We start from the raw sequence: 18,877 nt of genomic DNA on the forward strand, positions 1-18,877 counted from the left end.
GCCATGTTTTTTAATATTAATCAACTTCATTTCACTTCACTTCATAATAGGTTGGGGAAAAAGTTACTTCGCATTTTTTAAGAAAAGTCACAAAATGTTTTAATACAGTTTATTTACATTTACCTAAAGTATGTAGGTACCATTTTGTTCAATAACTTTTTGCCATTTTGTAGGTAGGGAAATGATCCCATTGCTATACAAATTTTGGGTATTCTGATCAAAATACCGCGACAATTGGTTTTGGCAGTCCTCTCGTGATGTTAACCTGACACTGCCTAAAGAATTCTGAAGAGACCGACACAGGTGGAAATCTGAAGATGCAAGGTCAGGACTATACGGCGGATGCATTATCACCTCCCAGCCAAGTTCTCTTAATTTTTGCTGGGTGGCTAAAGATGTGTGAGGTCTAGCGTTATCATGATGAAAAACCACACCCCTTCCGTTGATTAATTCCGGCCGCTTTCTCTCAATTTCTTGCTTTAATCTCATCAGTTGTTCGCAGTAGAGTTCAGAATCGATGGTCCTGCCTGGTGGTAAAAACTCATAATGAATAATGCCCTTCCAATCCCACCACACACACAGCATCACCTTGTTGCGAGTTAACCCGGGCTTCGCCACAGTCTGTGAAGCCTGACCGGCCTTTGACCACGACCTTTTTCGCACGTTCTTGTCGTACGTGATCGACTATTCAGTACACAAACGAGTACACGGTTCATTATGTGTATAAGGTTTCTTTCAGTGAGCTCCAGAAGTTCCCAAATATCGAACTTTTTTGTGTACCCAGTTTTTTTTAAAAGCGTCAAAACTGTTTTGTGTTAAATTCCCAATTCTTCAGCTACGTCGTAACTACTGATATGCCGATCTTGCTCCACTTTTTCAAAAATGGCATCCATTTTATCCGTAATAATCAGAGCGACGTGCATTTTTGACATCAAAATTTCCGGATTGAAAACGCTTAAACCAAATTTGTGCTACTCTCACAGACACTACACTAGGTCCATAAACATCGCAAATTTTTTTCGCGGTTTGTGTTGCATTTTTACCTTTTTTGTAGTAAAATTTTAAAATGGATCGAATTTCTTCATTAGATTCACTCATCTTGACAGTACCTACCTACGAAAAATAAATAAAAATCACACATTTTCCTAATTTGAATTTGGAATTATCTTCTTTAAAATTTAAACTTTTAATGATCCCAAACCAGCTAGATACAAATAGTATAGCCAAAGAGATTTTATTACAAGTTCATACATATTATGCAATACTATGCGAAAAGACTTATTCCCCAACCTATTATTACATAACATTTGCAGAGTTAATTAAAATTATTAATATAGTTATACTACATTAATCAAATTACTTTCTCAACCTAATTTATCTATACCGTCCCACGCTGCTAATTTAATTCATACTTTCACTGATATTAATAATGGCCAACATGGACAGCTTCTTCGTTTTTTATTATTCTTAAACTGTAAATACCCAATTAAAACGGCGAATTATAAAAATCTTATTACTTGACACTGGCTATTGCATAAACCGTGCCGGAGCCAAAAAAAAAAGATAAAAAGGACTTCTTGGCAGGAACGCGATGATCGAATTTGGATAGACTTTCATAAAAACTATTTTATTTTTAATGTAGTGTAATTTCGTTATGTATAAACATGTAATAATGATGGTTTCTTATCCTTTTATATTATATATCTGCGAAAGTGTACAAATGTGGGAAAATGAAACAAGTCGCTGGACGTGGCTTCTGGGGTTCTTCCAATAATCCACTTAGTACAAATCACTAAATAACCACAATTTTACTGAGATTTTAGCCTTTTCATCGGGTTCTCTCGTTCATCTTGTTACATTTCATTTCAGCCCATTTGATTACAGTTTTAAATAAATAAAATTCATCTAGTTTCATCCATATCAATTGCTCTATATTATTTTACGTTTAATAGAATTTCTCAAAAATCAGGCACTATAGTGTGATAACTTCGCCTTTCCTAATAGAAAAACGGACATAATACTTTACCAAGTTGTACCCTGATGTGGCCGAAAATCTATGTTTGTGTTTTCGGCCTTGTAGTGTTTGAGGTGATCCCAGCCTTTCCTTTTTACAAATCACACTTCCCGCCAATTTTTTTTCCATACCTATTCGCAAGTAGCTTATGGGGCTATTCCTGTTTCTCGCGGACGGGTAGGTGAGCTCACGAGCTCAATCGGGATCAATGAGAGAATCAGCTAACACTAGCCCTAGCAAGAGCAGTGCTTCGCATCTGTCACTTACCACCGGATTTGAATCGCGACCACTAAGAAGGTCCGGCGAGAACCTCAGGTAGGTTGTGTCTATGAGTTACTTCGTTTGCAGATCATGGGGTAGAGTGGACCGAGTGGGAACGCGGCTCGGTCGCGTACTGATTTGATGTGGGGACCAAATGCTACCTACCTCTGTCAAGGGTGACAACTAGGTACTTGACCTTCGAAGCCCACGGTATGGACCGGCCAAATATTTCGATGACGTTAATGAAGTTAGCGCGTCTAATTCTGTACGGTCTCGTCTAGAATTGTGGTCGAGCAGTGGTATCGGGAGGCAAGGCAACCCCTTTTATGGCCCCCGTGTTAACTAGTCAGCTTCTGTTCAGCCTAATTAAGATGTGCTCCGTGGGACGATGCACTTGTTAAATGCATTATGCACGAAAGCGGGCGGAATCCGAACTATTCGTCGATCAGAATGCCTTTCGAGGTGATAAAGTCCCACAGGCGTTTGCGTAATATCCGCTCGTATAATTTGCCTAACACTGGGTGGAGGCTGATCGGGTGGTAGCTCATGAAATCGGGCTTAGGTTTCCCAGGTCTGTGTATGCCAATAACGTCCGCTTTTTTCCACACCGCGGGAAAGATGCAGTTCATCATAGTGACATTCAAAATGTAGACAAACATAATAAATAGTTGGGCGAGTTAAATTTTTAAAACGTACTTAGGAATAGATTCCGTCAGAGCCTGGGGCTTATATGATCGTAAGGTCGCCAGTTCGTCTTTGACTTCGTTAACGCTAATGGTGGTAACGCGTCCAAGGATGATGTGTGTTCGGATCCGTGGTTTGAGCACTGATGGTGCACTGATGGTGCATCGGCTAGTATCTCGACCTTTTAATAATCATGAACCCCATGAAAGTTAGCGGTTGGCCTGAGAGGCATAGTGGCGATAGATTCTGATTTGCGATTTGGGTTTTTTGATAGCTAGTGTCAGGTTATTCGAATCCGTTTGTTTGTTTGTTTTATAGTGTAGCTTTACGTGTACTATTTCTATTTCATCGAGTTTTCAATTACAATAGTGCTAAGGATGTTGTTTGTTCAAAAGAAAAGTCAAAGCAAACGAAATAATGTCAGTAAAAGGGTAGTAATGCACTGAAACTTCCTAGCAAGCTAAATTGTTTTTTTTTTTATTATTGCCCTTGTAGGTAGACAAGCATACGGCCCACCTAATGGTGAGTAGTTACCGTCGCTTATGGACGTCAGCAATGCTAGGGGCAGAGCCCAGCCGCTGCCTACCTATAATAAATCACCATTATAACATATTTTAATCTTAGAAGACGCTAACAAGATTATTCATAATAAAATCAGTATATTATAGAACACTATAGTGCTCACGTGGCCACTATCCTCCGCTGCTCCGTACTTACCTCAGACTCTCCATTCACAATTGCTACATTGCAGCCCATAGTTGTGCGGTTACATGTTTAGCGGAAGGTAACGATTTGGCTATACTCCTGCCATTGCTGTCGACCACGAGCAATTGTTAACCATAAGTTCAGCTTGATGCTCGACAGCCAACAGTAGCATTAAATAAAGAACACAAAAAAAGTGTTTTTCCTACAGTCAGATGACTCAAATTGGACTTACTCCAATCCTCTCCCTTAAATTTTTTTTCAAACCTAAGCTGATAGCCTTGAGAGGCTTTATCAGCGGAACCTTAACTAGTAGGTGAGCTCATGGGGCTCAAACCTGACGTCGTTGCTAACACGAACCCTAGCAAGAGCCATGCTTCGCAGAATCTACCACCGGATTGGAAACGCGACCCACTGAGAAGATCCGGCGAGAAACTCAGTGGGCTGTGTCTGAGGGTTAATTGACTCGTCGAGCCCTTCGTCGCAAGCGACGGGTTCGACGAGAACGGTGACCGGTGCTTGAGGTATCTAAAAGCACCGTGAGTGGATCGGGAGGATCTGAAATGTTTGGGGCGACGTCGACTGCTTTGCATTCTTTCCGCAGGATCGGGAATGTAGTTACCGACGGCCACGATGAGAGAGTTCTCGTGTCGTGCCGCTTTATAAAAGTGGCGCCTCTCCCATAACAACCGATTGCTGTTATGGTTTTATTTTCCAAAAGACGGCAACACTGGCTGCAATTGTCAATTAAATGTTCTTCGAAACAAGCAAATGTCTATCTTTCTGGCGGGAAAGCGACGTGTTAAGTCATGTAAATTGTTATTTAAATTGAACGAATAGTTTCTACTACGAAGGAATGACATTGTGTACTTAGAACCAAATCAGCTAAAAATACAAATTGCGTTAATTACGTAGACCACTTAATTACTGGTCATCTTCTTCATCAAGACGTTCTTCGTAATTTTTTAAGTTATCTTGCGATTCCGCACAGATAGGTTCCACTTTTTAATTCAGAAAGTGCTGCCACCGACCTGTCTTTGTTGCAAGGAATCGTAAAATAAAAAAACAAATATTATAAATAAAGATATTTATTTTTCTATAAACACGTTATTCCTTTTATATAATTTACTTTCTTAAATGTCACATTGGGCTCTCGTCAAGGAAGTCGTGCATGGATGGAGAACAGTTCAGCGGGCAGATGCGGACGCACCTAGACGAATCGCCCAGTGTGCTCTGTCCTTAGCTAAACAATTTGTGCAATGAGGTCTCAGGTCAAGATAGTATTGAAAGTTATTACCACCATGGAACAATAACAGCAACGCATCATTTTAAATATTCTAAAACGTTCTGAACCTCTCCGTAAATTTTTACCAAGCATCAGTAGCAATACATACAACGTGGCCAGACCTACACTTTTCTACATCTAATGGTTCCCATTTTTATTATTTTGTACTTATTGCTTTGACGAATTACTCGTATTTCAATTTTTTAATGTAAATTAATTTGGTTTTAATAATACACTCTTTAAATATACATAATTATGTATTATTTGTCGTAGGAACGCTTTAAGACACTAATTTTCATTGTCAAATTTGTTTGTAAACTGAAAAAGTTTTGTTTTGCCTACTGAGATTACTGTTTTTAGCTGTTACTCTTATCATTCAATGATTCGCAATTACTTCCGTAACTAGATTATTCGCTAAATCACATGTTGACACTAATAATACAAGTATAACTACGTTCAACAAATGTCAATATTGAGCAGTACGATAATTGCCGCGGGTAGCGCGCGGCTCGCAGCCTGCGTCACGCGGGTCCGTAAACGCAGTCTCCACGACGCACACCTGCTGATTCTTCTCCAGGAAGAACTGCAGCACGCCGCCACTGATCTCGTACGCGCTCCACATTTTGTAACACACGTACAACATTCATACCGGCCAATTTGCGGACATCTTCTTCACTCCAATCGGGATCTCGTAATAATTCTGCTAGCAAGTGGGGATATCGAGAAACATCTTCTAATCCTTCAGGTGGAGCATCAATACCGTCGTAGCCCGCCCCCAAGCCTACGTGTTCAACGCCAGCAACGCGTCTAACATGGTTAATATGTGCCACAACATCTTCAACAGTTGCACGCTCACCGCACGTCACTAGTTTTGCATAGAAGTTAATCATGACAACTCCCCCGTTCGCTGCGATCATACGTAACAAATCATCGGGCACGTTTCTAGATGAATTACATAACGCGGCTGCTCCCGAATGAGAAAACACCACCGGTGCTTGCGACATTTCTAACGCATCACGCGCTGTCTCTTCACCGGCGTGAGACAAGTCGACAACCATACCCAATCTATTCATTTCTCGAACGACTGCTCGTCCAAACTCTGTAAGACCACCAGAGCTACCAGCTGCTCGTGCCCATTTTGTGTCACACGTGTGTGTTACTGTTAGATAACGAGCGCCAAGTTGATAAAATGCACGTAAAACTGCAAGGGAATCTCCAAGAGCATGACCGCCTTCTACACCAATTAATGACGCTATCCGACCTTCTCGATGCGCTTCTAATAATTCAGCCGCGTCCGTGACGAGTGCTAAATGTGCTGCATTCATCTCAACTATTCGTTTAATAACATCCATTTGTTCTAAAGCTAACTGCACAGCATCTCTGTCCCGCGCACCGCACGGGACGTATGCCGACCAAAATTGAGCACCGACCTGACCAAGTCTTAATCGTGGTATATCAGTATGCGACCAGCGCGAACGTGCCCACGGCTCTAATCCTTCCAGACCAGCGCTCAAATTGAAGTCACCAATTTTATTATGTAAAAACTTTCGAACGTTCCACGCCAAATCATTATGACCGTCGACAAGCGGAGAATCTCGTAACATGCGGCGTATGGTCGTGAGCCGTTGTTCTGGTGTAGCACGACCACCACCTCCTAAAGCGAGTGGCAATGCTAGTGCAGCACACAAACCAGCTAACACAACTAGTGCGGCCAAAGCTATTCTCCAACGTGGACGACGAGGTGTAGGTTTTTCATCCGAACTACCTGACGCTGAAGCTGACAGTGAATCTGGAGCCCAACGACCACATCTCTCTGCTACATCGGGCAGTGGTCCAGGAAAGGTCATGCCTTCGGGAACAGCAGCCTGAAATTAAAAAATACGTTTACTTCAGTAGTCAGTAGAATCAAACATATTTTGATATATTTAAATTACCTATCCATGTTATTAATCATACGATTTGTATTATGCAGTGCTTCCCGAGCTACCTTTAAATACTTTTACTTTATCACTTAGTAATCCCTCTCTAACAGTAAGTACTAGGTATCTGGGTATATATCTAGTATGGTATAGGTATTTACTGTAAGAGACGAATTGCGAGAAGATAAAGTAATAGTAGTAATAAACAAATAATAGTAAGTTGAAGGGCAGAGCAGCCGTTGTACTGTTAAAACTGAGACTTAGAACTTAGGTCTCGACGTAGGTGGCGGCATTACGTCGTAGGTGTCTATGGGCTCCGATAACCACTTAATACGAGGTGGGCCCGGGGGTTCGTCCACCAAGTTAAGCAATAAATAAATAAATAAAAAATAATTAAAGTAATATCCTCAACTCATGTTCCTACCTACTCCGTCCTTGTTCCTATCCTAAGTATTTGTGATCGGGTTTGTGACTACCTCTGACTTGCTGTAAAGCAATCATTATTTCCAATTTTAATGTATTTATTTGAATACAATGGACACTTGGATGCCATATTAGTTATATTGGATTTCATGGGCAGGGAGAGGCACCTACATACATTGTGAAATGTATTGGCTACGATGATTGCTTAACGTGGTGAGCTGCGAGAATGTACGAGACATTCTCGATAAACAAAAAAATAAACAGACAGACGAAAGTCAAGATATGAACATATAAACTTAACAAAGTATAAGCTCGGGATGGTTGGATTACCTTTAAGATTCTTTATAATAATTATGCCTTTGAAATGATGAATAATTTGTCTCTAAGTAAGGAAATCGAAGAAGACGATAATTAAAATACAAGCGGTCGCTTTTCTACGTGCGATTGTAAGTAGATGCAGAGCCGTATTCGTTCCTCATTTATAAAGACAAACATTGTATAACTGGAATAATAATTTTATCAAATTTAATATTCTTTCTTCAGTTCGACTGTCCTTTTAAAACACTATACCAGTGGTCAAAATTCAATCAAAATAATTGATAATACAAGACTAAGTTTATTATGCTACGTTATGTTTAACAATATTTGTTTGTTATTCACATTAAAAATTCTGTTTTAATCTAAAGTAAGGCAGTTGAGCTGTTTTGTCTATTGTAATATACATACATAAATACTACCTAATGTATCGCTGACATAAAAAAAAAACCCAGTTTTAACAAAAAAAATTGAATATTTTTCTTTCGAAATGATTTTAATAATCTATCAATTATAACTATGAAAGCTGAGAATACAGTACAGTATACCTACTTTATTCCACACCAAAAGCAACTAATTACAAGTATAAAGATATCGTACCTAAATGTTTCGTACTTAATTACATTTGCAAAAAGGCGTAAATAGGCGTAAATAGTATTAGCCCCGATACTTAGTTACTATCGGTGGTCTTAGAAATCACAGCACGAAGCCTTCGTTCACTTGAAATGTCGTGGTAGCAGCAAGTCTTATTTATGACACTCCCTATCCTCCTTTACACTTTTTTATTATTCCAAAATTAGCGATTTATCCTAATTTAGTGATCTGACGTCGTTTTGTTGTTATGACGGTTAAAGATTCGCATTTTGAAAAAAATGAGGGCTCATACAGTTTTTGATAAAATGGGAGAACTATGCAAAGCCCCTGTATGGCAGGGCCTTAACATTTTATTCTCCGGTATATAAATGAAATGTGTGGCAGGAAACTGAAGAGGAACAAAATATATTTTTAATTTCACACTTTCTGTTCTTTAGTGATGGACAGCTTTGGCCCTTTGCGATACGCTCATCGCCAGGATGTTTGCTGTGCTTGTGTTCGTTTTCAATTAACAAGTTATCTACTATCAAATGTTTTTATGAGCATGTGTAATTTTTTTATTGTAAACTACCGATAGAAGGAAAATTAAAACATAACTTTGCGTTTTATATTAGAGAGAGAGAGGTCATCAAATACAAGGGAAAAAGTACGAATTATATGAATCGTACTAAATAAAAGCTACATCACTCACACAAAGGTAACCGAAATGAAATGCCATTGTGTTAAAGTAACGTTTCGAATAAAAGTATACCCTTGTTTCAGCTCGCTGTTTACGGTGGTCGCAAATCCTCAGACGAACGTTTAGTTTGGATTGCCTTGAGACCGGATGTTTGCGCTTACTTAAGGCTAAAACTACCTATACCGAAGTATATTTTTACATCCACTAATAATTTAATATCAGGATCTTCAGTATTTTTAAAGACGCTTTGTGCTTCTGTATGAATTAATTATAAAATAATACTTTCGCAAAATGATTGACCTTGATGGATAACTTTTCAAATTTGTAAATATACCTACTTTTGTATACAGTATCTAGTATCTGGTGTATATGTATTTGTTTATTATACATTCTCTTTTTTCGCATAAAGGCTGTCAAAACAAAAACTGAGATTTAATAGCCTGTCGGTGATTTCTGACACATTAAAAGAAAAGTACGATTTTTATAAAGCTCTATGTATCAACTGACGCGTATGGTTCTAGATCGTGCCTAATATCTTTGGTCTCTCTGAAACGCAGGGAATTGTACTTCGCTCAATTGAGTGAGTGTGATTGTATAAACCCAAGTAAGTGCAGTGCCATGATTTTACGTACACTTAATTGCTGACTACGTGAAATGAATAAAACGAAAAGCTTAGCTTAAGCCAATGGCAAATATTGTCTATCCGTAGAAAAGTTCATGTTCATAGAAGCCATAATTTGAATGTAGCCCCTTCTTTTTTTCATGTTACATGTCATTAGTCCTTTACACTACACCTTATAAAAGAATACAAACTTTTTTCGCCTAACTGTCACCTAAAGTCATGCCTTAAATATGAAATAAATAATACAAAATTTGAAAAAAAAAAGAAAAACCGACTTCTACAAAATAAAATGAGATTAACATCAATGTAGTCAAAGTGAAATAAATTAATAATTTGCATTACTTAGAATAACTAGGAAATTACTGGTCAGCTCTTAATAAAATTTTAATGGCGTCAAGAGAAAAGCCACAGCTTCCATATATAAAAAAATATCAAAGTGAAACTTTACCTAGAAAAAAGTTCTGAGGTAACACAAAAAATATAGTCGATTTAGAAAACATCCTCCTTTTTTGAAGTCGGTTAAAATACCGCATACTAATGCATCAAATAAAATCAAACAGGTCTAAACAAACTAACCAACTATTACTATCCTTCATCAACAGAGTATTTCTATAATCTTCGAATTTTATTGTTCGCATTTTTTATTATTACTTAAATGCTTCGATCAATAATCTTGATCGAAGCTTAAATGGGTGGACGAGCTCACAGCTGTTACGGTGTTACTGAATAGACACTGGTGTTACGTGGTTACTGAATAGACATCTACGACGTAAATGCGCCACCCACCTTGAGATATCAGTTCTAAGGTCTCAAGTATAGTTACTACATTGCATATTAATTTGGTGACTGCAATTCTACTCAGGTAACAATCTTAGACAACATATTATTTGCTATCAATGAAGCGGTTAAGTTGTTCTTAGAAAATGAAGTAGTGAAACTAAAAGCGACGGGGAGGCAGGCGAGGGGCGGAGCTGCATCGATTCGCTGCACGCAGACATCGGGCACAGCGGGCCGCTGGTCACGGCCTACAGCCCAGGGGCCACGGCTCACGGCGCCGTGCCCTACCCTCGCTGCCAACATAATGTTGCGTGAAATTCGCGCCTCGATTGTTACCTACAAACAACCGCTTTACAGGAGCTTTATTTGTAGTTCGGAGAATCCTCCGCTTCTATTCAGAATATATTGTTATTTACTTTTTAGCTAGCACGCTACGCCGCCACTCTTGGTGAATACACAAAATCCCGGAAAGTGTTTGCTTTAAACTAAAACATTTACGGATTTACATCATTTAATATTTTTATGCCCGATGTTATTCCTACATCGTGAAAATCATTCGTCCACCCATCATTTATTTTTGAATCACCCATCATTTACTCATTTCCTTGGAAAGAAAACTTGTCTGCTTTTATTTGTTATCGGCGTTATAATATCGCTTCGAACGAATATACCGCGCGTTTTATTATTTGGCCACGATTACTTCATTAGGCCATTAATGTTGGAATGGTTATCGAGCTCATGGCTTACCGGAACTCATAGACATCAACAATATAAATACCACCTACCTTGAGAGTTGATGTATAAGTTCTCACTCTCAATTCTATAGTACAATGGCTGCTCCCACCCTTCAAACCGGAACGCATTACTGCTTCGCGGCAATATAGGCGAGGTGGTGGTATCTACCCCTGCGGACGGGGGCCTTACCATCATTGTTTAATATTACAATAAATGTTTTGGGCAGTTCTTATTTTCTACAAGTGCCGAAATGCCACGTTTTTATACGTGGTATGGCTTGGTATACCCAAGTCTCAGTTTACATTAAAACTTCTGATTTCTTTCATAATTTATTCTTTAATACCTTTGGGATTTGTAATTTAGGTAATCTGTAGAATTAAACCTGTGATCGTGTCGTTATAAAAATGTACTTTATATTTTGCATTTCTAAAATAACATATTGAATAAGCCCCCTCGCTTATTTCACGGTTCGCACCGACTAAAACGCTTTTTCCAATAATGTCGTATACCTTTTTAGATGACCGGATTTTTCAACTAGGTCATCCCTTTAAAATTAGGCGGTTCGTGTCCATTCGCCCTTATAACCACACGGCTGCTAAAATACTTAACAAAGATAGCACAGATCGATATCTCAATGTGGACTGTCTGTTCCGAATAGAAGGAACGGTTAACTGACAACAAGAAAGATAAGACTTCTTAAAGCTGAAGACCACTTTGATGTCTTTTACTACCTATACATAAACAGTGGTGCGTGAACGAGCCTTTTTTTAACGAAATCACCTCCTCCCGTTTAGAAAAGCAAAAGGAGCTCAAGAAAGGTAGCGGAAAATCATTTGTTGTGAAACGAGAATCAGTCAGATCCGTCTACCCGCTATGATTAAGGAAGATTTATCTGATTTTTCCTGCGTTTTACTTATGTTGAGGCCAATATTTCACCACCTAGGAGTTCTACGAGATTTCACTCGAATATGTTTTTAATTCTAAAAAAATAATTAAATTTTTCCAATATAATGTCTATGTCAATCTTCAATTCGTAAACTATAAAAAAAAGTCGGCCAGTTACGTTAAAGGAAAAAATAGCGAAAACACAACATTTTTATTTTAATCTAAATATTTCATTTATATTATTAACACTACGAGTAGTTAGTACAAACTAATTAGTATTAGTTTAAATAACGTCAACGCTTTTTAGTCCATTGCAGACAGATGAGCATGCGGCTCACGTAATGGTAAGTGGTTAGCGTCGCTCATGGACATCATCAATGCCAGGGGCACAATCAAGTAGGTAGGCGGCAGCTTGGCTCTGCTCCTGGCATTGCTGAAGTCCATGGGCGACGGTAACTCACCATCAGGTGGGCCGTATGCTCGTCTGCCTACAAGGGCAATAAAAAAAAAGTAACTACCTACCATTGAATACTCTTCGGAAGCTTCATGGAAGGAAAACATGTCATAGCATTCGAAAACACCATGGAGGGGAGTTTATTTTAGAGCTGGGTGATACATCGCAAAAATGATCTCTGGAAATGCAATGTCGATGAACGTAGCAGCTGCAGATAGAATGGAATAGCTCTGCTCCGATTATGAGTGATTTGATGGAAAAAATAAAACGGAGGAATCATATTTGAGACAAGTCTTCAAAGCACTCGTCATAAAATAAACGGGGCAAAACTCAGAGAGAATTGAACTCTCTCCGTAAACCGAAAGGCTTAAAGCAGTCTGTGACGCTTCTGATTCTGTACCCGTCACGAATCAGAGCTGTTGTGGACTAACCTGACTCCAGCCTGGTTGAATCTGTTCCACCATCACTCTCGTTCAGCCCAAGCTCTATCCCATTCCCACAGAATACCGCTGAAGCCATAGACATCGTAAAGTCACAGATCACCTCGACATTAGATAGGTCATCGAAGCAAGTTGTAGCGGAGGACTTCCTTCACCGCTTCAAATTGCCCGACGATGTTAGGGAACCCCTTAGAGCTAAAAACGCCTCGATACGCGCCCACGATAGGTATCCTACCGGGGCAAATCGTATTCGAGTGCGTGCCCTATAACGCGACGTAAAATCTCGCATCGCCGAAGTCCAAGTTGTCAGATGGTCTGATTTCTTAGAAGGACTGGCGCCCTCCCTATGGTCTTACTACCGCTTAACTCGTACTCTCAAATCTGATACGGTAGTAACTGTGCCCCCCCTCGTAACGACGATGACTACTTACCATCAGGTGGACTGTATACTCATCTGCCTTAATGGCAATACAAATTAATTAGGAGTTACCAACTTAGGATCCTGTCCTGAGTGCAGAAAAGATGTCATGATAAATCTCGCTTGTAGTCGATTAGTTATTATTATTTATTATCTCATTAGTCTGGAGCTAATCAAGGTTGACTCAGCACCCACCGAGACTAAACCGACGCCGAATATATCAACTATGCAAGATGAGGCTTTTTACTGCTTCAATGAAAGAGCTCACGGCCCACCTGGTGTTGAGCAGTTACCGGAGCTGACATCTGTTTGACATAGTCAAAACCACACCAGACAAACAATCGTGTATCTAAATAGTTTTTTTTTTATTGTCGTTGTAGCATACGGCTCACGTGATGGTGAGTGTTTACCGTCGCCCATGGATTTCAGAAATGCTAGGGGCGGAGCGTAGCGTCTATGTACCGTTTGCCTAACAGTAATTCAGATTTGTTCAATAGCTTACCTCAAGAGGACACACAAATTTTATCGTTTTGTAATAATTATATGATTTTATAGTACCTTAATTCTTGATTGACTACATAATATCTATATATTAATAAGTGAAACAAAAACTTTGTACCCCTTTTTACGAAAATTGCGCGGACGGAGGAGTATGAAATTTCCCACACTTTAGAGAATATCTAATAGAGAAGGAGTGCTAATATTTTTTTAAAAATAATGCAATAAAAAATACATTAAGCCAATAAAGAAAACATTACACATACTAACATGTATTTGACACACACACGCATATAGACTATTATATTTTGTTTATTGTTAAAGTCTGTGCTCAAGTTGAGAATAGATTAATATAGACTAGAGGTCCCGCAGTAGTCGAAATTCGACTATAATTAATTGGAATTGTATAATAAGTTTGTACACTATTACGATTGTATTTTATACTTCTATAATCACAAATTTCGCCAAGGCTACACTATAAAAAATATTAATAAAGACAAACAATATTTAATTTTAATCTATTCTCAATTTCACCACAGACGTCAAGAACAAAAGTTTGACAATTAATGGTATGCATGCGTGTGTGCGTCAAATACATGGTATGTAGTGTGTGTAATGTTTTCTTTATTGATTTAATGTATCTTTTACGCATTATTCAAAAAAAATATTAGCATTGTACACTTGTTCTCTATATTCTCTATAAGTGTGGAAAATTTCATACTCCTCCGTCCGCGCAATTTTCGTAAAAAGGGATACAAAGTTTTTGCTTCACGTATTAATATATAGATTTCTTTAATATTATTGGTCTATAGTGTAGCCTTAGCGAAATCTGTGAATAAAGAAGTAAAGTCTTTGACAATAGAATCATAATAATGTTCAAACTTATAATTTAAATTAATAATATAATTAATAAAATATATAATTATAATCGAAATCGATTCGAAATAATATAATAATAAAATAATATAATTATAATCGAATTTCGACTACCGGGTGACCACTAGAACTAGTAAACATGATAAAAACGAAAACCCCCGTAAATCAGTTTCGTGTTATAAAGTCGAGGGTCTGCTGAATTGAGATGTAGAGACGGAGGGTGGAACCGGAATGAGCTCACACGTGTAAAATTTTATGGCCTCTCGACCTAATGTTCACAAATAAAAAATAAATGGTATGTGTAACAAATGTCTACACATTTTGACGCTTTCCAAAATTACCTCGTATTACCGAAATGTTTAAGCTTCATTTTTAAACATTGTTGTGACAATTTTCCTAATTGATGATTATAATCATTTTAAATGCGTTTACATTTTTACGTCAACACGTTTCATTAAACATTACATTTTATTTAAAACAAATACCTGGTACAATATTTATAAGTAAATATTTATTTACATTCCACTGAGAACCATGTTAATATTATAATAAATATTTTATAAAATGTAGAATATGTGTTCAAGCGAAATACCTATATGAAGGCAGTTTGCTATGTTTTAATTTTTATGTTTGTCTGTCCTTTGAACTCAGTAATAGTCTCTAAGATATCTAACTAGTATATTTTTTTTCGATATATTGAATATATTGATGATATCGACCGGTACAGGTTAAGAAGTTGAGATTCGACGAAAAAGAAAAAAAACACAAGCTACGAATCTGCAATACAAGGGTTTTTGTAAAAAAAAGATCATCCGATCTCGTAGTTATGATGCCAAGATTTTTAATGACATACATTTTAATAAAAAATTGTAGGTAGTTATTTAATTAAAAAAGCACGATTTAAGAGCTCAATGTCAAGAAATTAAACCAAAGTAATAAATTATTGTATTGTCATCGATCTTCAACATCAAAGACAAATAAACAGTTAATAAAATCGTAGTAAAAAAGAAAAGCTTCACGAAAACGTTACGCGAATCGTTTCGTAGTACCACACTATTCCCGATACCGTGTCACAGCCCTAAATTCAAGGTCACGAATCCATTCTTGTTTTTCATGTAATAAATACATATTGTACACTCGAATTGAATTGTATTTAAAAAACTAGACTCTAGACGATTAGTCAACAATCTCTATAGATACAATTGTTCTGGTTAATAATTTGTTGTAAGTTTAATATGTATTTTGGGAGTACACTGTTGGAATACTCGTAATATATATTTTTTTGTTATTTATAAGATAAACTCCAACTGTTTTTTACTAAATATAAATATAAATGCACTTCCTCACATTTCTGGCGAGTAGAATAGTGATTGAATATTATACAAATTTATATACCTACCTATTATCTACTGCTAGCCATGTAATGTCTAACAAAACTAGAACGTTGATAAGTAAACGTGCTTGCGATCCACCTGGAAAGCAACGTGAACGCCGCCACCAATCTTGAGATATGAAGCTAGTCACAATTTTGGCGGCTGACCCACACTTCAAACTGGGACTCATGACTGTTTCGTCATAGAAATAGGCAGGATGCTATCTCCCCGTGAGGGCTTATAATACGCCCTACCATGAACATACTGTGATATGCTATAAATAGATGTGTCTACAGAATATAATAAACAATTAATACTCTGAGGATTCATTATATCTTTAAAGAAACAGTAAGCTGAATTTCAAAATTTTGAGACCGTGGTTATACCTATTTTAGATCATTTCCTCCCAAAAACTTGATTAACGTGTCCGAAATATACTATTATAATAATTAATGATCAAATTAAACGAAATAAAAGACTAATTTTTGACTGACGTTTGGCTATTTACAGTTTGATCACGACCACATCGTATGTAATCGTATTGAAAAACGTTTTAAAGGTCTACAATATTAATGGTCTTGAGATGCCGTGATAACACCCGCGTTATAGTTGTATTTGAAAATAAATAAGCACAAGTCAATATTTAAGGACTCCCACGGCACGATGCATATTTTAAGGATTAAGTATTATTTGTGAAAATTTCTACCTGACAACGAAAATTTTGAAATCAATTCAGTTATTTTTAAGATTAGCCCAGGAAAACAAACAGATCAAGAAAAATGTTAATAGTGCGTGTTCCCCTTCTATTCGAAATCAGAGACAAACAATGTTGATACAATTTTATTTACCGACACGTAAGTAATCTTATTGATTAAGATGAATTCATCATTAACAGCATTTGTAAAATGATAATTATTCTATTAAATAAAAGTAATACTTCTATTTTATTGTAAAGGCTTCTACTTGATGAAATTTTGATATTGGTTTAAATTACACCGTTGATAAATTTTTCTATATCTGTGTCATTGGCGGAGATATAGAGCAATGATGTAATAAGTATTAAATAGAAATATTAACAAAATAAGGCAGGTACTACTTCATTAAAGAAACTTATATATAATAGTGCAAAATAAATATAAAAAGTTCATGTTAACAAAATTCAGCTATAATATGAATATTTTATTAACAAATAAATGTATAACAAAGTTAACTTCGCAAACAATTATCTTTAAAGTATAATCAACAAAGGTTATTGCACAATACATTACGGTACTAAATAGCATAAGGTCACAACGAAAACACAATTTCACAAGAATCAAGATGCTGTTGATGCAAACACTACAAGAATGAGCTCGTTTGCTTGGAATTTGTCCCTAATGGACCAATCAGGTGATGGGTCATGCGAGGATGAGGGCTGATGCGTCAGACGCTAGCTGAATGCAACACGTACGTGGGCGTGCGGCGAAGTAATTGCACGGCACAGACAGGCGTGCGCCGCAGGCGCAATCTGGTAGTCCATATAGTTCCCGTAGCCCATGTGGTCGCAGGTACAAGCGCAATTTTCGATGTGCCGTCGCAGTTCGAGTTCCAGCTCCCACGGTGGCTCCATGAGCGCGATGAGGCGAGAGGCCGCCCGCCGCGTGGTGGCCGCGGCTCGGCGCGCTGCAAATGCGGCTCCAGGTCGAGTGCGGGCCGCACCTGCGCGACACCACCTGACTGCCCGCCTCTCGCCTGGTACTTGCCAACATAAAGCGAGAGCTTTTTAACGTAGCTCAAAGCTAACAACGAGGCTCTCACGGTGAGCCCGGGGCTTAATAACCAGTAAGCGGCGAACCGCGATACGCGCGGTCTCTCGCGTATTGACACGCATAGCGTGACGGCCGACTACCGGCTGGGGAATGCCGCGCTGTCGGAGCCCAGCCGAGCGACGAGCGCCCGGACGGCCGGGCCGCGCCGGCGCTCCGAGCTCCACGTGTGGACCCACCCCACACCATCCCTTATAACCTCTCCATGCTTCTCCGAACCGAACGACCAGCCGATGTGCTTCTAACACTTACTGGACACATCGTTCGGTTAAACTACATTTAATAACATTAATTCAATCCTTACATGATAAACAAAAAATATACCTACTTAATTATTTAATTAAACATATTTTTTTTTAATTTTTGGCTTCTAATTAACGTTTTAATGATCAATGAAATAAACTTGAGCAACAGTAAAAATGCAAAGCATCTGAATCAGAGGAAGTAACTGTTTTCACTATCTGCAGATATTATAAATCACTACAAGTAGAGCAAAGTCAAAGTTTTCATAATAGTAGTAAATTTTCATTTTCCTTAATACACATACACTTATGAGTCTCTTGGGCATTGAACTAGCTAACACGTAATAAATCTCGATCCTTTTTGTTTTCAAACTCGAAGTTTATGTTCATAAAAACGCTAACCTAACCTAACATAAATCAAATTCGTAAGGGATTTCGTAGAATTTATGACTTCTGCTGATTTTCCTTGTACATATTATTTTGTAAATGTCAAGAATCACTGAATATGATTGTGAATATGTTACTAAGCCAAATAGTTTATAAGACTAAACCAGTTTGATTGTTGATGTATCAAAAGCAATGAACAATGTGTTACACATAATGAAATTGGCAATTAGAAGGGACCTTGCTTAATTAAAATTACGCTAACTAATGCTATGTAATTAATCGATTAATAACGAGGAGTCTGCCTTCTGTTAACAAACCTTAAAGATAGGAAAACTCTTCACCCTGCTGTACCGTTACCACCGACCGGTGTTAAATATCTAGAAGTTATCCTCGATAAATCTATCATTTTCCATCCCATGCAAAATTTGTCCGCAATTGCACCGAGACCGCTCACGCTGCGTTTCTGTAATAAGGTGATAGCAATACAAA

At 37.9% G+C, this 18,877-nt stretch overlaps 1 protein-coding gene across 1 annotated transcript; it reads right to left on the bottom strand.

Moving 5' to 3' along the window:
• Positions 1-4,731: 4,731 nt before the first annotated feature.
• Positions 4,732-17,890, bottom strand: LOC114243645 (dipeptidase 1). The gene is made up of 2 exons (XM_028175207.2): positions 17,405-17,890; positions 4,732-6,811 (listed from the first exon to the last, which is right to left on the bottom strand). The coding sequence occupies exons 1-2, from the start codon at positions 17,561-17,563 to the stop codon at positions 5,468-5,470; spliced, it is 1,503 nt and encodes a 500-aa protein (XP_028031008.1). The 5' UTR covers positions 17,564-17,890; the 3' UTR covers positions 4,732-5,467.
• Between the last annotated feature and the right edge of the window lie 987 nt (positions 17,891-18,877).

This window comes from Bombyx mandarina, chromosome 11 (assembly GCF_030267445.1).
Source record: "Bombyx mandarina strain Sakado chromosome 11, ASM3026744v2".
Classification (NCBI taxonomy): Eukaryota; Metazoa; Arthropoda; class Insecta; order Lepidoptera; family Bombycidae; genus Bombyx; species Bombyx mandarina.

Coding starts and splice junctions, on each gene's coding strand:
- LOC114243645 (XM_028175207.2), bottom strand. CDS start 17,563: ATGGAGCCACCGTGGGAGCTGGAACTCGAACTGCGACGGCACATCGAA. Junction 6,812..17,404: donor TTACTTCGCCGCACGCCCAC/GTACGTGTTGCA, acceptor TTTTAATTTCAG/GCTGCTGTTCCCGAAGGCAT.